This window comes from Acanthaster planci, linkage group LG12, assembly GCF_054643075.1.
Source record: "Acanthaster planci isolate LZ-2023a linkage group LG12, COTS_SCS, whole genome shotgun sequence".
NCBI classification, from domain to species: domain Eukaryota; kingdom Metazoa; phylum Echinodermata; class Asteroidea; order Valvatida; family Acanthasteridae; genus Acanthaster; species Acanthaster planci.
Genome location: NC_141788.1, coordinates 7,954,343 through 7,978,541, shown reverse-complemented (window position 1 = coordinate 7,978,541; position 24,199 = coordinate 7,954,343). Strand labels below are relative to the sequence as shown.

The 24,199-nt window shown below is 44.5% G+C and overlaps 2 protein-coding genes across 4 annotated transcripts; both read right to left on the bottom strand.

Annotated features, from left to right (window-relative positions):
• Positions 1-448: 448 nt before the first annotated feature.
• On the bottom strand, positions 449-3,937 carry LOC110977793 (uncharacterized). Its single transcript, XM_022232231.2, has 3 exons — positions 3,318-3,937; positions 2,358-2,432; positions 449-2,123 (listed from the first exon to the last, which is right to left on the bottom strand). Exons 1-3 carry the CDS (start codon positions 3,804-3,806, stop codon positions 2,019-2,021), a joined length of 669 nt encoding a protein of 222 aa, XP_022087923.2. The 5' UTR covers positions 3,807-3,937; the 3' UTR covers positions 449-2,018.
• Positions 3,938-6,412: 2,475 nt separating this feature from the next.
• Positions 6,413-22,214, bottom strand: LOC110977755 (uncharacterized). Of its 3 annotated transcripts, none has more exons than XM_022232176.2 (2): positions 21,669-22,214; positions 6,413-9,837 (listed from the first exon to the last, which is right to left on the bottom strand). In XM_022232176.2, the coding sequence occupies exon 2, from the start codon at positions 9,813-9,815 to the stop codon at positions 8,076-8,078; it is 1,740 nt and encodes a 579-aa protein (XP_022087868.1). In that variant the 5' UTR covers positions 9,816-9,837; positions 21,669-22,214; the 3' UTR covers positions 6,413-8,075. The 3 variants fall into 3 exon arrangements, with proteins under 3 accessions (XP_022087868.1, XP_022087869.1, XP_022087866.1); XM_022232177.2 differs by lacking the exon at positions 21,669-22,214 and adding an exon at positions 18,995-19,271; XM_022232174.2 differs by lacking the exon at positions 21,669-22,214 and adding an exon at positions 13,338-13,567.
• Positions 22,215-24,199: the final 1,985 nt, after the last annotated feature.

Below are 24,199 nucleotides of genomic sequence, written 5' to 3'. Positions count from 1 at the left end.
CTAATGAGCTGGCAAGAAATTCTCACTTGAATTAGTGGTCTGCACCCAGTAGGGTCAGTTATCGTTGTCCAAAACCAATGATCCCGAAAGGGAATACACTTTTACTTGAACAGTTCTTTCACGTTTTGGTATAAGCATGAGACGTTGCTTTCTGATCAGGGACTACAAGAGTTCAACCCATTCAATACAACAGTGCAAAATTGTTGAAGCTGGGACAGCTTCGAAGTTCGACTACATCTCAGAGATGAAATCATTATTCGCAAGCTTCGGACAACTTTTTGGCAAGCGCGGGGTTGGGGACGGCAGCCACTCCGAAGTTTAACCGAAAGCCCTAAGTAAACACCAAGGCGTGTTAGACAAGCAAACCTAAATGGGTGCACATCAACTAATGTTGAGGCAGGGGACTTGGATGGTCTTTAAGCACATCAATCTTCGTGAACACCACCGCTTAAATAAAATTTCATCTTTATTTTCCCAAGTCTCCTTGATACAAGCAAATGACAGTTTCATATTTTATCAACTCCAGCCAGAACATTAGGCCCTCAAATTATAAGCAAAAGAGAATACAATCAATGAAAACATTTACAGTACACCAGGCAGATGCAAAACCTCGAGATTTTAATTTTCCGCATTTCCAATGGTGCCACATTTCCTGATTTACCCCAGTATCAAACAATGCTGCGGTATAAAAGCTACTTAACAAACCTGAAGCCAACCATGGTAACAGAGTTTAATTATGTACATTACTTAAATACGGAATGTCGGCCATCCGAAATTACTGAAGACACACAATCCTCTGAGTTTTTAATTGTCCTTTCAAAAGACAGGAGGACCTCACATTTTTATCCCTGCAGAATCTTTGACAGTGACTACATAAAAAAAGTGACGTGGAGCGGGTTAGCGTAGCGGTTCTTTCCTCGCTTAGCACCAATGAGGCTTGGCCCAGGCCTTAAGTGCATTTGGTTTCCAGTCCATACTCGCTCTCACAGGTTTTCTCCGGGTACTCCAGTTTCCTCCTGCCTCTAAAACCGGACCTTCTTCCTAACTCCGTAATGTGATGCTGATTAATAAAGTGTATGAATAAACATACAGTTATTGGCGTAAACAGCCCGAGCGCTGAAAGCGCCATTAAAACAAAACAACAACAAGGTTGAGGGGAACTGACTTGATCTCCCTTATCTAGAAACCGAAACGCTCTATATATTAAAGGGAAAAGTTTACAGACATCCCTACTGCCAAGGGGCAACATCAGAAACCTCTAAGAAAAATTACCATTCACCCTTAATAAGAATTAAATAAAATCTGCATGGCGCAATCCACTTTGGGGATTATTTCATGACGTTCTACATCATGAAATGAGAGTGAGTTTCAATTGGCCTATTCTACACAGAATGTACTCATTCTGATGCCAATTTCTGATCTACATTTCCCTTCAATCTCACTCACATTTTTCTGATTCTGTGCCGTATAACTGGTCAGTTGTATTCTGGTAGAGTTGTCAAGATGTATTTTTGCGTTGGGGAGATGTTAATTATATATAACAGGTTTTGCCCTTGACTCGGACTGGCCAGCCGACCCCGGCAAGCTCGGTGGTTGAGTGGTTAAGACATCTGCACTAGTAGGCAGGAGGTCGTGGGTTCGAGTCCCACCCGAGTAAGCTTGTGAGGTTTTTTCGCAAGCTCTCGGACAAGCACTGAGCATACAGTGCTTATTGATATACGTTGGGTAAGGGCAAAACCTGTTATATATAACTGGTAGAGTTGGTTCATGACATTTTATTGTGATCTCTAAGTCCTTTTAACAACCAACAGGAAGTTCCAATAATGCTTTCCCACTGATCTTTAAGTCCCTGAACGTTTAGATCTGAAGAGCCTGTACTTGAGCTCCGACACCATGCTCCATAAGGTCTGGCAGGGGAAAAAAATGACCATAACAACACTACAATAACATCATTACTACAAAATAACTACAAAATACTTGAGGCACTTGGTCAGTTGACCAATGGCCATGACTCGCTGTCACTTGACCAATGGCCGTGACTTGTCCTCATCACCGCAGACATGGGCTTTGTACTTCTGCACCTCGGCCATGTACTTGGACCACGAGTCTTGTTCTTTGTTTTCCTGCATTTGAAATCATGCACACAAAACACAGAACAGTCAGCATCATCCTTTGGAAGGGTTAGTAAAACAGTCAATGAATTCAGCTCCGGTTCTTGCATTCAGATCAAATTTGTACGGCCGTACAGCCTCGCACCTTACAATGGCTAAGATGTCCCTGTGTGACTGATTACAAAGTAATACCTTGGACTCTGTAGTAAACATGGAGTAACTGCTGGCCACTGGCCTGAGCATTACCTGAGGTTCAGTTTTTCTTTGCTTCTTGACAGCTCCTGTCTTGAGTGCCACTTTTCCGTCTCTCCGTTTGCCAACCTGACAACACAGGCAAATAGTTTCTGTATTTATAGCATGTATTCATGTTTACAGATCCTTTTCAAGCTTGGAAAATTAAGCTCTATGGACCATGGCATCAGTTAGCGGGGCGCCAACCAACTCGCACATTTGCCAACTCAACATAGGTTACTCAACTGTTGAGACAACTTGGCCAGCATTCATGACCAGTGGGACAACACAACCATTTGTGCATGAAAATGGAAAGACAAGTCATCCGTCGAGACAAGTTGCCCATTGAGACATGGATCCACAGTCGAGTTGTCCTGAGATTGAGTTGGTAAACGGGTGAGCTGCGTGACATTCAGTTAGTCATAACATTACTCATTAGACTTGATACATGTACTGTGATAGTGATAGTCTGCTGGGCTCTCCAAGCCAAATATAAATTCATAAATACATGTACCTGAGTCTCCCTATTCAACCATGTGCCATTTGACTGTGTGTTAACAAGTGATAATGCCCACTGTGCAAACTATGTGCTGGCACCTGGATACAAGACAATTTGATCGATTCTGATTGGTCAAGGATCTGTATGCAAGCAGCTCGCCATGCACGTGCCAAGTCCATATAAGCCTAAGATTCTTTTGGACAACTTGCACAAGGAACATACCAAGAACAAAATCATTGGAAATCCATCATAATATATTGACTCCTTTTGTCTCCTTGACTGAAAAAGGTAGGCCTACATGCCTTTACAGCTTTATGAATGGGAATGCCAGTCGGGCATAAGTTGCATCCATTCTCCTGAGGTGGTTTTAAAAACCACATTTAAGAGCGGCCAAGCACAAATTTAGGCCTATTCCCTTAATAAAACCTGCTGGGTCATGTTGGCCTACAATCAGGACAATAACCAGAAAGTCTTACATGTGACAAGAGGCTGTATTTTTTCTGAGCTGGGGTAGAAGAAGCAATAGATTTGCTGCCCTCTGACTTTGTCGAGTGTTCATCTCGAAGAGATAATGCCTGCTCTTCATGACAGTCTTTTATATCTTTAGTCATGTTGGTGCACGTGAGCATGGCGAGTTCCACGCCTTCTATTTGCGCAGACATGGCAGAGTGTCTATGTAAATGAACGTCTTTAACATTGGCATGTTCTGTGCAGTCGGTGACACGTCCAGCCGGATCCTCCGTACCGGAAGATCTGGCCAATTCGTCACTGGACTTCAGTGTCTCTCCCGGATCCTTGTCGTCGGTCGCCGACATCGACAGTTGTTGACATGACTGACTCCCCACTCCAGCACGTCCAGATCCAGCCGAACCACAATGGAGCTTCTCTTCTTCCATTCTCTTCTTGAACATCTCCATGAAGCTCCCATCATTTGCAAAGGCATTGACACTCTGTTTTTCCTCCATTTCGAGAACAACGAATGAAAGAACTACCGTTTAAAATTACTTGTTTTTTACTTCGATTCATCCATTTCCAAACATTTCCATCATTCACATTACGTCATGACAATTCGATTCCCCGTAACATTCTTGTAGATTTCCATTTAACAACGCACGGGCACCCGACTGTTTGTTGAAGCGCCACCAAGTGTGCTATGTTTTCTTAAAATTCTGGAGGGCGCAATTGGTCGGCCGAAACGAGCCCATCATGAGCTTAACACTGCTATGATCAGTTGGAACTTGGAAGACAAGTCAAGAAATGACAAACAAAGGAAAGAACTACCTAACTGGAGATGGTGCTTCTCATTGAAAGAGACAGGGAGCCAAAAATAAACAAAACCTTTAAAAAAATCAACTTGAAATGAAGTTTTTTTGCACCATTCCTTGGGTTTTCCTTTTCTCCTTTCCCTTTGTTTTAATGCCTTCTTTCTGGATAGGGGGTGTGGGTAAACGAAAGAAAATATTGGGGAGAGACAATCTTCATCAAGAAGAGGATGCCAATTTTGGTCCCATCTCTCATCTCCTCCTAGGGGTCTTTGCCCATTTTTATAAAAAAGTAACTATGCAACAATGGTGTATTGGCGTTGGACCACAAACACACTTTATCAATACTATTCACACTAGTAATTATAGATACAAGGGTTGTCACCTAACAGGAGGGTTATTTTGCCAAGGTTCAATAGACTTTACCGCCTATCAAGTCGTAGTCTTGATTCAGTGCCTTTGGACTATAGACTTCCTGGGCATTTTTTTTTAGTCGGTATGGGCCCCGAGCGGGGCCAAGAAAGGGTCCGATTTCCTAGCAATGGAGTCTCTTTCAGAAAGAACTCCACTTCACAGGTTCACAAACTACATACGTTTCCTATGCGTCTCTACCACAATGAACACTCCCCGCTACCAGAATGGCTCTTTTCAATCGATGAGGGGGTGCTTCTTCCCAAGGTGGACACCACCAAACGATATTTTCGCATTTTCGATAAAAGGAGCACCCTGTTATATCACATTACAGTCCAAATACAGGTTCAGCGTCAACGTTCTGAGACAAGTCTAACACCAGCTTGATAAAGCTGCCATTTCGTAATCTTCAAGTTCACAAACATGGCCACTTTGGCAAGTGGTCCTTCTTGTTTTCCTCTAGTCACACATTTTTTTTTCTGAACCGGTGCGAGGTAAAGAACCGAGCGATTAAACGAGGCTGTTTTATCTGCCTTGTGATAACCTTTACAGTATTAGGTTACACGAAGTTGGCTTCAAGCCGGAGAAGAAAACAAAACTTATCAACCGACTTGAGCATCGATATTGTGGATGAGCAGGCATTGCACTCTGGAACCTAAATTTGCCCGTTACGATAATCAGCGGTTCTTTGGGTCTATCATTGATGACATGTTTAAAGCAAGCGTTATCGCATTGTATCACGACCCACGAATGTTTTCATCACGTCTCGGCCCGGACTCTGCCCGGTCCTTAACCGTTGGAGGGGGTCTAGAAACTACCAGAGACGTGCCTCTTATCTGTTCAAAACCAAGATTGCTGACATCCCGGGTGATGAACCTTCAAGACGTACACGAATAATAATAATTATTATTATTTTTGTCGATGAATAGCACTGAAAGCATTTAGGTCCGTTCCTTTCTTGGGTACTTACTATTTTTGTCAGCATCGGAGAAAATCAGAGAGAATCAAGGTCTAACAAACAACCCTACTCAGATATCATATGCGCACAGAATTCAATGTGCTCCAATAGGCCTACATGTATATGTACATGTTTTTGCGACGTCAGTAAATACGAGCGTTTCACAATAGTGCGCCTCCAAGAGTTTGCAACGCGTTGGCCAATCACAATGCACGAAACCTGACGACCCAAAGCGCATTTGGAAAGGGTCAGTAGATTTCGCGCGTTGCGATCGGCCGATGCGTTGCAAACTCTTAGAGGCGCACTTTTGTGCATCAACAATATTTGAGAGTGCCATCGACTTGTCTTTCATTTCCGTAGTCTCTCTGCCTTTCCATTTGCAGTTTTTCCTTCAAAAAGAAATTATTTTTCTGTTGCTCAATCGCAAATCCATTAGGACATAATACCCTTCATGTTCACATGACTATAAACGGGGTTGAATTCTACAAGTTCGGGATCGTGAATGATTAACTTCTTGCCTGGCAAATTAGGTAAAATGACACCAGATCCACCAGTGTACGACTCATAACGTGGCATGCTTACGACCTACATGTACATAACTCTATCATCTATATTGTGCTTGCCTAAGTGTATGAACTTTCCTGGAGAACGTTGACCACAATCTCTTGGAAACCGGGTCATAGAGGTCAAAATGGCGTTAGACAATTGTTTGTTCTCTGATCTGATCAGTACAAAAACCGGCATTGTCTCTGTAATGCATGTGTACAGTGTTCTGACCACCGATGTGTTTCTCTCTACAGCAGCTGTAGTCGAAAGTCCGTTCTGAAAATCCATTTATTTTATGTTGACACACGTCACTCGCAGGGAATTTCCAAAATCTTCAATTTACTCCTGGGAAAAGACAACTGGATACAAGTAAGGCGAATCAGAAACAGTCCAATTCCACTTAGTTTGAAATGTTAATTTGGAAAACAACCATTATATACTTTCAGTTTTAATAAACAAAGTGAAAGTGTAGGCAAAATTCATCAAAACTCGTACACAGTGTATTAAACAAATTATTAAACTGCTGTTGATAATGATTCACTCATACATTTTTGTAGATGGAGTATTAAAATTGACTTGTAAATTGTTTTACAAACAGCCACCAGTAACAAAGTCAAAGCAGATGTCTCGATCGATCAACCATACACAAATCGAAGCTTGCAAGTGGGGAAATAGAGACAAATTGCGCAATCTCTTTTTAATATCCCCATTCAGTTCTGGAGCAATCTTGGGCCACAGCGAAGTATTTTGGCTGTTTGCCAATAGGATGTTATTTTGTTGAATGCTGCCAATGCTATTCGCATATTTGCACAGTGCACTTCTTGTTCGCGTGAACCGCTGGCCCCATTCCAACCATAGATAGAGTTGCCAACGTTCAAGATCTTCTTACACGTAAAGACAAATATTTGGGAATAGTTAAGGCTGGCAACCTTTCCGTTGGCAGCGGCGTAAATCGGTGTTCGAAATGGGGGGGGGGGGAGATGGGGGTCACTTGCCTGGTCATGCAAATTTGAAAAGCGGGGGGGAGGCAACACCCATAATTATAGGGCCTACACAATAGAAGGTTCGATGTTCAGGATAAAGATGGACATCTGTAATGTGTATCAAATTCATGCAGTCTTACATCAGAATGGCATATTGGGGCTTTTTCAATTGCTTTCCTTTTTTAGTGATATTGCAAACATTTTAATCGTTGGAAAGTCTAGAAAATTCTTCAAAATCCACTTTAATATTTTTGCTCATCACAAAAAGTGGGGGAATGATTCAGTAGCCCATCCTCCTCTCAAAAAGTGTGTGGGGGGATATATACCCCCACCCCACCCCTGGATTTACACCCGTGCGCATACGTAGGTAAACAAAAATCTCCATTCAAAACTTCAACTTGACTGGATTCAATATTATTCCGTTCGTTTTCTGTAGCACATTGACTACTTGTAGTGCTTATCCATTGGAACGAGGAAAGAAATTTATCGCTTTGGTACTATAGAATCTGTATTGTTTAACAAGAACAATGCTATTCGATGGACACTGATTTTTGTCAACAGTTGATTTTCATCAACAATTTGTATATTTTCATTTCATGCCCCTTAAGTTAATTTTTTGTTCGAGCGAGAAGGGTTACCGTAATTTTTTTACCGTCTTTCAGAAAACGGCACCCACTGTAATATTTCCTATCGTCAGACACCCTTCATTTTTAAGTCCTTACTCCCCAATGCCCTGAATCACAATGAAAACAAATTTTGGGGTAACATGATCAGGAACTTTTAGAGCTCCAAAAAATCAGCGTCAGGACCCAATGCACACAATGTTTTGCTTTTTATGTAAAATGGCTTGCCGTCAGGTTAAGTATACAAGACTGGTAGCCATCCATCAGCAAATGCAATTTCTGTTTTTGGTTTTTGTTTTGTTTTGCTTTGTTTTGTTTTTTTTGGAAATTGTCTTGTGAAATGTTGAAGATCCAGCTGTGCACAGAATTAAGTTCAATAACGTTCGTATAAAGTGCAGCACAACATAGTGTTATAAAAACACATTTATCAAAGTGTGAGCTCATTCGATAGTCATTTCACTGAAATCTTTTCGGTTGTAGGACCTCCTGCCCTCTTCCTGACAAGCTCCTTCAGTTGAGCCACTTCCCGTTGCAGCACCGACGTCTCACGGCGGAGTTGGTCGTTCTCTAGCTCCAGGTAGGCTGAGCGAGCGGCTCGGTACTCGATCAGAAGGCGCTTGGCGTCTCGGCACTTCTTGGCAGCCTGGTTGTTGCGTCTCCGCTTGTCCCAGTACTTCTCCTTCTCTCCCATGAACGACTGGTGGGGGTGTCGCCCGCTGGCTGCCGAGGCACCGTAGGTTGATCCCTCGGCGGCGCCTTTGTTCAGGGCGGCGAGGGCGTGAGCCGCCTGCACCATCCGCTCGTGGGCGTCGCTCAGGGTGAGATCGTCCGAGACTTTGGGCAGGCAGTCACTCTTCGCCGAGAAGTCGAATAGGCAGTTTGCGTTGAAAGGGGAGGTGTTGCCCTCGCAGGAAGACCCACTGGATGGGGGTGGGGTGTAGCTGTCGAGTGCAAGACGGGTTGCGCGGATTTCATCCCCGGTAGTCTTGGCAACAGACGCCGACGGGTCAGCTTCGGGACTGGTAGAGCGCCTAGCTATCTTATGACTCGTCAGGCATTCGGAATCAGCATCTGGACCCTGGGCAGCCTCGTCACTCTGCGGGAGAGGTCGCTTCATCTTCCCCCGGAGTTTGTGAGGCAGCTTGGAGAGTTCCACCCCTGGGACGAAAGCACTGTGCGGGGATGGAGGAGACAACGGTTTCTCTTTGGTCTTGGATGGATCACCCCTGTTCGGTGGAGATGCTGGAGTATGACTGTCGGTCGCAGTGGCTGACAACTTGCTGGTGGATTCCTCTCTCCTCGGCTCACAGCTCAGGCTGCTTTCTGTTGGCAGCTGCGCCTTTACCTTCTCTTGAAAGAGGACAGGATTTGCTTGTTTCAGTTCATCTTTCTTTGCAGTCAACACCTGCAGTGTTCTCTGGAGGTGGTCGTGAATTTTGTCCAGGTGCCATGGCTCTCCATTGGAAGACGGCGGCTGCAAGGGAGACCAGGAACTTTGGGCAAACGGAGGAATTACAGGCGCGTACGAAACAGGTGGCGGGACACCCACAGATGATAGTGAGGCTGCTGGAAGGGAGGCCACTATCGAGGTCATGGGGTATGGTCTAAATTGGGAAGTCTGAGTTTCGAAGGCTGATGGCTTCAGGTAATAGGGATCCATTCGGTTGTCCAGCGCCATCTTGACCTCTTCATTCTTTGGGATGAAATCAGTTGGTTGCTGTGTAACGCCTACGGCACCCTTGATCGCAGACTTTGCTGAGTCTATCTGACAAATTTGCTCCTTCATGGCCTGGAGCTCAGCCTTGAGGTTGTCGTTCTCTTCGGCCAGCTTCAGCACCTGCGCCTCCAATACCACGTCGGTCAGGCGGCGCTTCTGCCGCGACCGCCGGGCTGCGTCGTTGTTCTTCCGCCGGCGGTCCCAGTACCGCATGTCTTTCAACTCCTCCGGGGTGAATTCGCGCTGCTTGCGGGGGACGATCAGCTCCGGCATGTGGAGCCCAGTCAGGTCCAGGGACTGCCCCGCGGCGCCGGCGGAGACCGTCTGGGTGCCCAGGTAGTGGTCGCTCGGATGGACGCGCTGGACGGGCTTGCCCCGGTGACGCTGGACGAAAGCTAGGTTGCTCTGTTGGTCACACGTCTTTGTGGATAGATCCAAGGCGGTAATCTGAGGTAGAGGAGACACCGCTGCCATACTGGCTACTTCGATTTCGGTTCTGCAAAATAAAAAAGACATAAGAACTAAGATGTAAGTTCTACATTCACGTCTTCAGCGCGCCTTGTGCCTGTTTGCCTAAGTTGCAGAGAGTGTTGCATAAATGAGGCACTTTCTCCAGTTCAATGCAAACGGCGTCATCGTAAAGGTTGGTCAAAAGTTGATATGACTGCGCAAAACTAAAATTGGCGTTGAACGATCCAAGCATCCTTTTTTAACTTCTCTGCTCCTTTTTTTAAGTGTTCGTGGTGGTGTTTCATAGACATTTTCATTTTCTTATCCATTGTCATTATCATGAGTGACGACTTGAAGCGAGCACAGCCAGGAGGAACCATTCAGTGGCATGAACTGCATGATGAAATCCATGATGTATAGCCTCGTGCACGAAAACAAATCCAATTGTCCCTTTAAAAAATCAATACCAATCAAGTCCTCACTGAATCGTACAACAAAGATTTTTCGGCTTGTATTCCGTCTTTCCTAAATACAAAACAGACGACCACACCCAATTTCAATACGGGCGAGTCACAAAAGTGTGCCTCCAAGAGGTTGCAACGCGTTGGCCAATCGCAGTGCTCGAAATCTGTCGAACCTTTCCAAACGCGTATTGGGTCGACAGATTTCGCACATTATCCTTACCAGTGCGTTGCAAACTCTTGGAGGCGCACTACTATGAAACGCCCGTATTGATAAAGCATCACAATACAATGTTTCCTTAAGTTCCTTGTTACGTATCCTCCAATTACGAAAAGAGAGTTTCTGGGGTGACACTGCAGTAAATATATCATTCATATATGTACAGTACATAATTATGAGACACGAAGTCATTACGAAACAGCGACCAGGTGTTCCTGAAGGACCTGCACGCAGGCAGGACAGAGTGTTTCACGGCCCTTTTAGAGATTAAATAACAATTACATGCATAACAATTGCAAACGACTAGGTCTCAGTCAACAAACTGACTTTCTGAACGCAATTTAGGCTTAATTTCTAAAAGGAGAGTCCCGAACGACGGACGACAGAGTATTTTTTTTGTGCTCTATGTTCCAACCAAATCATGAATCAGGAAAAAAAGCCAATGACATGGGGCTCGGCCTGCAGATTAAAAAAAAATTAAAACTACAGAGGAATCTCTCCAAGGTAGGATTTGTAGGGGTAAATCTACTCATGCTGGCACACCGCAAAGGGATAAAAAATATCTCAGCCTTAGGAAAACCAAAGAGCTACAAACACCGACGGACGACGGCCTAGTACAAATACGAGCCCCTTGTTTGCATATCGAGTCATGACATAATCAATCTACCATTACATCACAGAGAAGATGTGGTGGCGATTTCTTTTTTACACGCGCGGATTGATTAGGTCGAACAGCGCTGGTTGCCGTGATGTAATGATATTGTTTTTGGCCTAGAGGGCCCCTTCTGTTGTGTTTATAAGCGTGAAAGAACAGGGTGGTGCAAAACTGTCCAATAAAGTCAGCGTTTGTAACTTGGAGTATTGATTTGTTATGAGGCTGCAAACTGAATCGCGATGTGACGATAAGCTGCCTGACATTCGTCGGGTCGTTGTTTTGACAAATAATTACGACAAGCAGCATTGTGTTAATATTTCTAACCTTGCAGACCCTCACAGCTGTAAACGATGATCCTAGAAATGAGGCATCCAGCTCGAACGTTTTCAATCAATGCCAAAATGTTTACCTTCTCACAACAGACATGGATTTGTTTTCCAATAATTTAAAGATGAGCTACGTATGTGTCGTGCCTATTTTTTTGTAAATTAATCAATATCTTACTCGAGCTGTGTTGAACTTGGACTGTTCTCACTTGTTCGAACTGAATGTTTCGATAGAATTTCGCGGAGTGAAATTGAAGGAATAGCAGAATTTAAGTGAAACGCCCACTGAAAATAACCAATGAATGCTTTCAGGAAATGGAGCGTTACTTTTTTTTGTTCATTTTCCCCACTTTCTTTCTCTCCTTAAATTACAATTTCCTGGAGTCTAGTGGAGGGTAAGACATGTTCTTACATTGGTATGATCGTTACCTAACATATCATACAACCCGAAGGCTGATAACAATGCATGTTTAAAACCCAAAGGCTGATAACAATGCATGTTGCATCAACTGCGACATCATCAGTGTGATGTGGTCTTCGTCACGGGCGTCGCTAGACCATTTTGAAAGGGGGGAGGTGCCCCATGAAATTCACCGAGGGACCGTCACAGAAAATGAGTGTACTGTATCCCCCTTCCTTTCATCTTCATTTTCCATTCTTCAATTTTTTTAATGTCTTTTTATTTTGCCGACAGACCATGATTTTGCCGACAAAACCAACCAATGGAGGGGGTTGACCCCCCCAGCGACGCCCGTGGTCTATGCCACTGTCTTGTGAACGAAATCCATTTTGTGTTGTAACGTAGCTATCACCGTAACACTGACTGGCATGTGGCTGGCTGGAATCGATGATTCCACTTTATACAAATAAACGCTGTTTTACTGTACAGTGGCGGTTTGTAGCTTCTTGGTATACAAACGACTGCACTATTTTGGACTTACGTAACGACAAAATCCCTTGGCGTACCATCCGCGCAACTAATGGAGCGGTGGAAACAATAACGTGACGTCACAAGTAAAGTGGAGGTTTAGTATAGTAAGCCGCATATAAATACCCTCGGTGTGCGCCATTCGTAGCCATTAAGGATCCTCGAACTCAGTCTTTTCCACAACTGACGCGTACCGTGGACATTTTCCCTTAAATTATAACGCACCACGTTTTGACTTTCTACGGAAGTGTTCACGGGCATAACTTTTGCCGGCTTAAAACTTGCACTCACAGCATAAAGAAATTCCTTCACCCTCACAGCACTCAGCAGTACGTTTCTGGTTATAATATAAGGTGAGACAACCCTCCAGTCAAGAGAATAATACAGAGGTAAAATACAGTAAACACCAATACTGCACTTTCAAATGGGCTTTTTCTCATCCGGCCAATACAGTCCAACAGTAAACAGCGACACAACAGTGTCCTACTTTCACGAGATACAGCTAACACTTGGTCATGTTCATTTATACCGAGATTAGAAGAGGTTTCACAACATGTAAGAAAGCAGCTATCCCGCGAATAAAAACAACTCTTCTTTCCTTACGAAGTTACGGGAAGGAGGGAAGGTTGGCAGAAATATTAGCTTGACATTACTTTCGCAAAGGCCGACTCTATTACAGTGCCGACAAGAGTCGACCACATAGGCAAATTCAACTCAATCGGCAATCGATGGCAAAAATAAAACTGCAAATTTATAAAGGCTAAAATGATAATTTATTATAGTCACAGTCTTGTTCTACCATCCACGGTACCACACACACTGTACAGCCTACAGGAAAATCTGTAAACTAGAATGTGACGAGTGCATTGCTCAAGGGACGAAATGAATGCATAACACAAGAACCTCCATATCGTGAGTCAGGAATCACCACAAATGAATGAAAATGAAAAAGTTACCTGATGACCATATAGCGATGAGGCGCTGGCGCCAAGAAGAAGAAGAAGAGAAAGAAAAAAAAAACAAGTTCACTTTCGGTAACTGGAGGAAACAGTCGACGATTATACTACAGCGAATGAAACGTTGACAGTGATTGCATACAACAACTTGTTCCGCTGAGACCAACCCCCAAACTGAATCCTTCACTAGTCTAAGCTTAATCCGTCCGCTCCTAAAGCGTTCGGTAACCGGAGCAATCAAACTCCAGCCACATCAGTCCTCCCCGCTCTTTACCCAAGAGCTGTCTTACGTAATGGCCTACGCGCAGGCGCAGACCCCACCTTTCCGTCACATACTTCGGCGGCCGCTCTTACGCAACGGTCTAGTTACATCACGGGCTTCACAAGCCGTGGTCGGCCTTGCCCTCGAGTCTAAACACTCGTCTCGGTTACGTGAACTGCCAGGCGGGGTCATAGAACTCCATTACAACGGCATTCTTAAGAATTACAAACACAATCGACAAATGGAAGAACCAACATTTTTCGTACCAACGTCAATTTGTTTAAATGGAAGATGCCATTTGACATCTGAGCACGTCACCTACTTCTCGAAGAAAATATTTTCTGACATTTATGAAGTAAGCACAGATCAGCTAAATTTTTAGCTGATCCGTGCATTACCATGGTTTTGGCTCAGTAACTTGCCAGTGGGGAAATAAACATGTACACGCGCTGAGATCAAATTCGACACTACTAGCGTGATTCAGTGCCTCCTTCCTTCCCACAAGCGAAAAATCGTGTAAGTGATTTTATCGTCAAAACTCTTCCAAAATGATTACCCCACCTGGGATATTTCAATGCCGCTCTGGGACACGTTCTACATTTGGATGTGAGGAAATGAAGAAGGCTTTTTCACTTAAATCTAATCGTATTACACCCCTCCGTTGTACGTTCTGAACTCCAGCTTATGCAGACTGCAGCCAGAGTGTGGGCCAAACCTTCAGCGATATGATGACCCAATATGTGAAATCAAATAATTTGGGTGACCCAGCCTCCAATTTAAGAAATGTTCAACAGTTGCCATCAAATTCATCAACGGACACTACTGCGCGACTCGGGCTAGCCGATGAAGGAAAATTGTTTTTCTTCTGGTGGGCCTGGGATCTATACCCCGCCCAATGAGTACATAAACGGACGATCTCGACCAGCAGACAATCTCTACGGCCCCCGGAAGGTCACAACAGGGACACTGCTGTCCAGACTCTTGGACGTGCGACCCCCCAGAGCTAAAAGGTCGTAGGGTTCACTCAAAGTTCACGTGGGACGCAGGGTAAAACCTGGCCTTGCGTGAGTTTGTATCAAACGAAAATCGATGCGGCCTTGGTGGGGGACAAAGCTGGGGACTGCCAGGGTGGATTCTGCATGGCATTTGGCAACATACAGAGCTATGCTCTTTCAAAACCATCTGATTCAATTCCCCGGAGTCGATCCAAAGCCGTTAGCGTCAGCGCGCAAACGTTACGCGACGTTATGTAACGCTTTATCCTTTTACTAGATAAGTTAACGTTAGCGTCGCACGCAACTCCGATGGCTCTTGAAGGACCTCTTAAAGTTATAGTCAAGATTTTATTTCGCGACGACGCGATTTCCTTGTGATGCAGTGCAATGGTTCTGTTCTGTTTTCTTGATCTATGGTTTTACGTTTAAAATCGCAGTATCGTGGAAAAGAGTTCTATATCTTGTAAATGAAATGTAAGAGTCTACTTTCGAATGAAATTCTGCCATGATTCATCATTTCATGATTGGCAGACTGGTGTTTATTGCGACATCTGCTTTGACAACCAAATTTTCTTCATTATTTGATTTCAAATACATGTATTGTGAGGGAATAATGCCCCGTATTGGATTTCATATAAAATGCAGAATCCCCTGGCTCCTGCCTGGACACAATAGCATTGTTTTGCGCGCTTGCCACAAACCTCAAACAAACGGCGAGTTTTTATGGTAAGAGAATTGTTATTGACCCGAACTTATTTTTAATTCACGCGAGGTTTGTGAAAACTGAAGAAAGTTTGACGTTGAAATTCAAAAGGTGACCATCGATATGGTTGTTGGCGCATCCATCTCAGTCAAAAAGCGTGCACATCTCGTTACACCCTTTCATCTACCCCTACCAGCCCAAGGGATTGTCTCCCACGAATGAAAGCCCAGCCGCGGGCCGAAATAGGTCGGTAACAGTTCATGGACTTCTCCTGTACTTTTTTAATACATGTACCACGACGTTATCCATGGGCCATTTACTCGTGCTTTTATGCAGGTTTACTGCCGTCGTACACCACAACTACCATGATAATTCCGCCGAAACCTGCCGCGGCAGCGTGTGCTTGAAAATGTGAAATGAAATTCATGAATGGACCCATCGGACCTTGAGTGAAGCTCGTTTTGTCACCGCTATCAGGGTGGTTCGTAACGACACTAGTTAAGTACCACAGAGCTAGGAACACACCCGCTGACTACGTGCCTGGCTCAGGGTCGAGCCTCAGCCAAAAGCCGCATTGTGAAGAACAAAGCCTCCAAGGGACATAAGCAGCAAAATACGGATTACGTAATGTTACGCACCCCTACGAGTTTTTTTTTTTTTCCACGAGAAAGGCCTTTCTGAAGGTCTACTTATAATGGGGGACCATCCCACTCATCTCTCAAGGAGCTGTTTATGCGCTTCGGTTGAAACGGGGGTCAAGTTACTTTTTGACTGCATCGGGTCGGGGAACGATGACCTCAAAATGAACCAGAGATGGGCAGTTCCGGACAATCCACAAAAACAAATTGACCTCAGAACAAGGAAAACATGCGTAAACTGTATCACATTAGTCACTTTAATAATCGTAATTCATGGTAGACTGAATGTAACACTGGTTTTCACAAATAATTCTCTAATGTCGCACGGGCCATGCATTACATGAAATCATTTTTTTAAAGCACAAGCTCTGCTTTGTTTTTAAATGGAGGAAGGTGACTACAGAACACCCCTTGAAGTGTACGTTCTGTTCGAAAAGTGTATGAGTAGTTGCTATGCTTTCATCAAAATAATGTGGAGGAATTAAAACAGTATTTCTCCATGGATCAACTTTCACCGACAGACAACAAACCTGCAAGTCGGCAACGGGAGCGTGGCGGACGACGAAACCTTGAGTGGGTGCAATATCCACGTTACCAACACGTCCATTATAATGCACATACTTGGAAAACAAAGCTAGAATCAACGGTCACGTTTTCATAGAGTCTTTAAATTTGAGGCTACTTTGAAACGAATGCAGTCGTTTCGGTAATCAATTATGCGGCTAGTTTTGAATACCTTCCTTGTATGCAAATCGTGTTCAAGTATGAATTTCTTCCTTTTTCTGTTTTATATAAATGCAATCACCTCCCACTTTTCGACGAAACAATCTCAACATCTCTTTCTGAAAATGAATACGCGTGGAAATTTTTTATGGGTCCGTGCTGAGTTTTCCCAGACACGTTTTTAGAGAATTTTGATATTCTTTTCAATGTTTCAGACCTGTTTGACCTTGAAAAACCCGTTGTGAGTTTGAGTATTCCAATGTGCACTTTTCCACCCACTGCCCAAGCTTTTCTAGACAAATGAGGGTGCTGTTTCGTGATTTCGATAACAGTTACAGAGAGAGAAGCGCCAACCTCAGACTTAAGAACCAAAATGGCTGTTCATCAAGTGTACTGTACAGCATGTAGCTTTGATAATGGTTAAAGTCCGTGAGCACTGGCACATAATCCACCCTTTTGGATCCCACAATGGGGGACTCTCATGTCGCAAATCTCTCAATAAATAGCTCTGATGTTGATCAAACAGCCCTGGTGTCGATCAAACAGCCCTGATGTCGACCAAGCAAGACACTGCTCGGTTTATAATGTTTTCTATTCGAATTGTGAACCCAAAATTTGCTCTTTGAAATATTTCTGAGGCCCAGTAGCTAATTGCCAATAATTTACACAACAAAAATCATAAGCAGAAGGGTATTTAGGGCAGCCAAAAAAATGAATAAATAAAACTTAACCTTTCCCGCAGTGTTTTGTATACAACTCAATGCAGCGTTGGCGTTTCCTCCCCGTGATGACATCAAATAGCCTATCTGGTTTAGTTTATGAAAGAGGAAACTCACATTTGCTTGAAAAAGAGGTTCTGAAATATCCTCCAAAACAGGAAAGCAAAAGCTCTGTGTACTAATGTACCACAGCGTATACCACAATGTATTGGCTGCATAGAATGAGCCCCGAGCAGTACCAACAGAGGGCGCAGTTTTCTTAGCAACGGAACCTCCTTTGGTCGGAACTGATCTCCGCTGGTTCACAAACTGGAAATGCATGCGTTGCGGTCGCATCGCTCCCAAGAAAATGAACACTCCTGACCAATAGCGGCTCTTTGCAACCAATGAGGGGGTGTTTCCACTCAAGGCGGATAGGGGTCATAGGTGTATCGTATGCATATAAGCACGGTGATCTCCAGTTTTGTGTGACCATCATTTGAAATCTTCCGGGAAATTATTCCCCACTACCGGAGGGAGTAAGCATGCGCATTTCACTTTCATGTGATTGGATGGCAAGTCAACGTCTGTCATTTTTCTCACCCTTGGCATCCAACGACCCCTCTTTCCCAATATGCACTGCGGTACACAATGATACACCACCAACACAAGGGCTGTTGAAACACAAAGATTAATTTCAAGAGTTGTAGAATAATGGCATGGAACTGCATGGACCTTTCAAGCGAAGCCATGCGAAGACAATAATACTATCCGCCTCGAGCCGAACACCCACTCATCGGTAGATAAATGCCATGGTGGTCGGAAGAGTTCCTTTTGTTGGTAACGATGCGACTAGTCGATCGTGAACCAGCGAAGTTCATTTCCGACCAAAGGAGCCTCCGTTGCTAAGAAAATTGCGCCCTCTCTTGGTCCAGCTCAGCCTCGGAGGCTTTTTTCGGTTGACGAGCCAGGCATTCGCCTTCAGGCAAGGCTCGCGGGGTGCGTGCACTAGTCTGTAATAACAGGTAATTACCGGTTCTATATGCCACTCTATGTCATTAAGCACCATATATACTTCAGGCGACATTCAATCCTGTCTTCTCCGAATCCTTCAACCGCACAAATTTAGTCGGATCTAGTTCCATCCTCTGAGGAACAGCTGCACATTCTGTGTTGGCAACGTACGGCAGATGTTTTCGCGGAATCTTCAATACGTCAGGGTGACTTTTTAAACTATGATGCAGCGAATTTACTTCTCTATCTGAAATGCGTGAAATGTACAGTCACGGGGGTATTAACTCAACTAGACACTGGTCGTTTTATTTTGAGACATCGTCCAAAATATTTAATGGTCAAACATTTAGATGACGTCTACCCGCTGTCAGTTTTGGGAAGAGCTTTATGCGCATGTACTCAGTGTGCAGTAGAGACGTGAACTAAACACCACAAATTTTTGATGAGATTAATCACACAAAGCATGAACATCCCGGAAACAAAATAAAAAAAAAAACAACCTGAAATCAAAGGAGACTATAAAACTGTTCATACTCTAGTCATTGTTTGTTTTAGTTCATTACGAATTTGTTCTTAATTTAGTGTATTCTCTGCATTTCGTTAAAGCCCATCGTGCATTTTTACCCGGCATGGCGGCCATCGCCGTATCACGTGATGACGTCCCGCCGATATCGATCCTTTGCCAATATCCAAGGTTGTAGTAAATCATGTTATTCATATCCAGCGTAGCACGACAGGCAAATCTCCAACTTGTTACCGCTGGCATACGGCGCACTGACGGTGTCTGGAGCACTTGACCAGACTTGATAAGTTGATGCGGCCAAAGTCGACAGAATTTAACCGGCTCTTGCACGAATTTATTGACAATGCGATAAACCCGCCAACCCATGCACAATGCGGTTTCCCGTGTAGCGCGTAGGGATAACTGTTGGGCGTTTTCGGTGCAGTATCGGCCTTGGTAAACAAACCCATCATTGAATATGCAGACGGTTCGTGCAGACATGCTATTATTGGAGTACTCAGCGGCAAGAGGTGTATGAAAAATCGAAAGAAAAAGTCCGCAGAAATCCGTTGCTGTGGACATCATTCTGCACGAGTAGGGCATTTGTTAATTCAAATAACGAGTGAACAACTTATGATACCAAATAAATATAGAAAATCACCAAATACCAGTTTAACATGGCAGGAAAAGTTTACAATTTGAAACCCGAGCAAACACAGACCCATTCTGGGTTGATTACCTGGAACTTAAGGAAATCCCAATTTTTCGGAAACACACATCTCTGCCTTTTTTTAAAAAAAGAACGTTTCACCTTCTGAATGACACCCACCCTCTCTCATTCACCTAAGTCAACTACGAAGGTATAACCTCTTGCCTGGGTCGTTATGAGGGAGTTATTTCTTTGAAATCTTTTTTAGGCGGACATAGGGCCTTGGCAGTTACACGTGCTTGTTTTGAGAGTCAACGCTACGTGGGCACGATGCATAGCTGCCGGGCAGGCAGGATATGCGAGTGGGTTAGCTGTCGGTTAATATAGGTCACACACCCGTACCGTACAAGCAGGCGACATAACTGTAATACGTGCATGGATCCGACTTTCGCGGAAGGTAACAATGTTTATTCTGGGTTGTACGTCTGTCGCACCAACTGTGCGTGAGTTTTATAAGAGCGGTTGTCGTTTTAACAGTTCACTGTGTGCAGTGCACAGTAAATGCGCAGTTGCATGGAAATTACTCCATGGAAAGATCAGAGGTGGTGTGTTCCCTATACGGCACGGCTCAATCATTGCTCGTGTACTAATACAAGTGTGCACGTAAAATGTTCAGCCAAAATGACGATCTAGTTCGTTCGTGCAGCCGAGGTTTGTGCACTTTGCAGAAAACCGGGGGCCCTCTTTTAGAACGGAGCGCACCACACGGGCACAAGCGAAACCAGGTCAGCCATCCGGGCTGTCGTTCCCATCTCACGATCGAGTCAGGTGTCACATTCGCCGGTAAACGGCCTTCACCCGCGCCCAGCCAAAGCCTGGCACGAAATAACTCACGGGCCGGCGCAGGCGGCAGTTGTAACATGGCTGGTTGAAAGGACCTGGGCAGGGACACCTGTGACGGGCCAGTGTGACTGTGGGGTAAGATCTTACAGTCAGCCTAGTGCGTATGCCCAAATGCGAATACAAGAGGGTAATTCCAGAAATTAAGGGTCCAAAAGTGTGACATATTTGTGTCTCTGTTACATCTGATCTTTGTTACTTCACACGGAATATCACCGGAATTGATTTCAAACTGTTATATCTGTTGTCGGTTAAGTGGCATTAATTCATCACTTTTGGAAATTAGAAAATGTGTTCTGAACTTCCAAATCTTTTGTCAGATGTAACAGGGACACGAAAAAGGACCCCTAATTTCTGGAATTACCCAAGTAGAGTTCCTCAGTCTTGGGGCACCGGCTGTTGTCGTGTACTGAATTCGAATCAGACATCACTGAACGGAAGCCTGTTGCTGACAGCAATACAGCACGAGAATTTCTTCAAGTCCACCACCGTTTTCCACAAACAGCAGCGGCTCATTCGTAACGAGCGCGTTGCAAATGGTCCATTTCGTGCACGTGATGCAAACCCTCATCTGCGCATGCTCTTCATGTTCTTCGAGGATCATCTATGGAGATCTATGACTTAAGTCTGTTCGCCTTTGCCGTCTGCCTTAAGGCTTAAGGCTGTGTACAGCTGGGTTATCGCCAGAATTCAACCCTTTTTGTTCCGTTTATCGTTTTTCTCGGATTTTGGGGGTGGTAATTGAAATAAGTGAACTAATTAAGTTAATATAAAACAAAATGTATGATTATCATCAAACTGCAGAATTTGTTATGCATTGCTTGAAAATGAAAAAGAATCAAGTGTATTATAATGTCACAATATCATATGCATACCAGGATAACGATATCCTTTATTTACATGCGACAAATCAACCAATACAAGCGGTCAATGTGTAATTATCTGTGCAGTCGATTTCACAATGCATTAGTCATCCTAGTCTCTTGCATGCAGTTACTACTAGTGACCCGTACATATCCTACCCTGAATCGCAGACACGAATGGCCCATGATTCACAACCCAACCATTCAGCATTACCCTCTGGTAACCTGAAAACAAGACCAGTTCACAGATGACACAAAATTCGGCACAACTGGAGTTGTTAATTAATCGGTATATATCACGACCAGAGACGGAGTTCGGCGAATGGCCGTTGATACTGTCGAGAAAAGGTATAATTTTTAAACTTGCATCATTGATTTACTTGCCTGATCAGACGTCGGCTCGGTCAACTCTATAGAAAGTCCAGTAAAACCATCCCAGCGTTAAAAAAGGACTGCTATCCAGCGTCGTTGGTCGGTAGTACAAGGCTGAGCAATATGATCAGGCACGGACAAAGGTACAGGAATGCTCAGACCTATTCCAGTTATTTCTGGGAAGTCTGCCGTAGTGATGTGGTGCACCACCCGTACCCTTGCACTTGCTCACGAGATTGTCCTTAACCCGCGCTGTAAAGCGTGTCAGCCCAGGTCATTCATCCAGACGGCCGGCCTCCTCATTGGCTGGCGAGCGCTGCCCACAACGTACGTAACCGTGACAGTGAGAATTGCATAACAGCGGGCCCCGGGCCTGCTTGGGATGACATAAAGCATTTTGCTTCCCGGATCCCCGGCCCCGACTGTTTTCCCCCCGGCGGGGCGGGATTGTGTAACCGCCGCTCGCGATTGGCTGCTATAAACAGGCCCCTGCTCTGGCGGTATGGGAGTTTACATTAGATTAGCATGGAGCGTGAACTGGGGCAATAACACGCAATGACACCGGCAGCTGCCCGAGTTTACAGTGTGCGCTCGCCAACTGCATGCAGTTATGAGAGCTAACTCAACGCTGGGCCAAGTCTGCCGATGCCAGAGAACTGGGTCGCTGTCACAGGGACCAACTTGGAAAAGCCACAAATGGAAAGACCGAGCGCGCGTGTGCGAACCGTAACGACTCCAAAAGCGAGACCGTGTCCTTGTGATGTCTAAAAATGGCGAAACTGAAACTGTGTGTCATGTTTGCCTCTGAACACTTAATACGAAATTGTGTGATGATTTAGTTTCGTAATTACTGATTAAGTATACTCGCTGCAAACACTTCCATTTCTTTTTCGGTGTGGATTAGATTACTCTTGAACTTAAAAATCTTAACAAAAACTGCAGCTCAATGCGCATGCTTACGAGGCAGTGTCTTTAAAGCATTGAAAATGGAAATAAAACCTGTTACTGCGAAAGTGTGTCGCATCAGTTCAGCCAGACATTATGCAAACAATCATAATTGTATGTTTTGGATGAACGGGCCCGCTTTTCAAGCCATCTTTGCAAAAGAACACGTGGCGTCCCGGGTTCCGCGCGTGATGGGAGCATGATGATCATGGCATACACCGTACCAACGGTTCACCCTCGCGACGAGGAAGGCTTTGCCGTGCGGCACGCAGCTGCTCCTGCAACGGCGGCCGGTGTAAAAACTTGAAATCTTACAGCCGGGAGGTGGGAGGAATCCGGCGCCCCAACTGAGATATCGGCCCTCCTGTGCCCATATCCTACAGTTTTTTTTTAATTTTGAAATGCATGTAGAGGCAATGCAAGTCCGTCTTTTGACCGAGTTTCAGTTCGGTCGAGAGTTTTTGGTATCGTTTTAAAGGTTAACCCCGTCTGGCAGCGCGTGTCGCTCGCCTGTATGGCAAAATTTAAAGTTAAAATTTTAGGGCTAGTCTCTCTTACGAAAAGAAGCATTTCATTACGCGACAGTGGTGTCTTCCAAGTTCCATTTTCATAAACTTGTTCTCAAAATGCACTGCGACGATTTCAGAGAGATTCTGTAGTATGGGGCTTGTAAGTTGTATTGTGAATGAAAGCTCGATATACCATACGATTGACACCCAAGTCACCTGCAATGGATAAGGCGAGAATATGACTATCTCCCGGCTCAAATCTCATCATCATACGTGTTTATATAATGGTGCATCAGACTCGTATGTCATTCCACAGCGGCGCCATTCTAGAACAAATGCGAGGTGTTACTTACCTTTGTCTTGGTTGCATTGCTGAAAAGGGTTTAACTTCAGATTCTATTTTGTGGTACATGTCTTGTTGTCCGACTTTATTTCAGGTGCGGATCCAGGTTGGTCCGCCTCCCCCCCCCCCGCTTATTGGCATTTTTCAAAGGTTGAAAAGGTCGCCAAGGCCCAACACTGAAAAACCGCATGTGGCGGTCTTATTTGATTAGAAGGGTTAAGGACAAAACAAAGACATTGAAATGGCCTCACCAACCCCGACAAAACATGCAGTAGCCCCCCCCCCACGAACAAAACTTCCCGCACCCCCCGTAAAACAATCATGGATTCGCCCCCGTGTTTGTTAGCATCTCTTTCATATAAATCACGGGCCCCGGTAACGTGACTGCTGTCTGGCTTAGGAGGACGAAACTTGAGGCGACTTTTATCACTGTATACAAGCGCCCACCAGGATCCGATTACATATCGCTCTTTGTGTTTACAAAATTTTGCCGCCATTTTATATTGTTATGGGTGGTGCAGCCAAAGTTGGCCGAATCTTCCCCTCATGGACCATGGCTGACACCACTTGGAGCGGTATTTTCATGTAGTATTGAGTAGCAGTGTTTATTATTGAATGTTTGAATAGCCAGGTGATTTTTTCCCAACACTCACTTGTGAATTTGTCACTTGGTTTTTATATAGAATGACGGTAAGGTGTAGATTTCAGACCAGCGGCTGGCAAAACCAATATGAATGTGACATAGT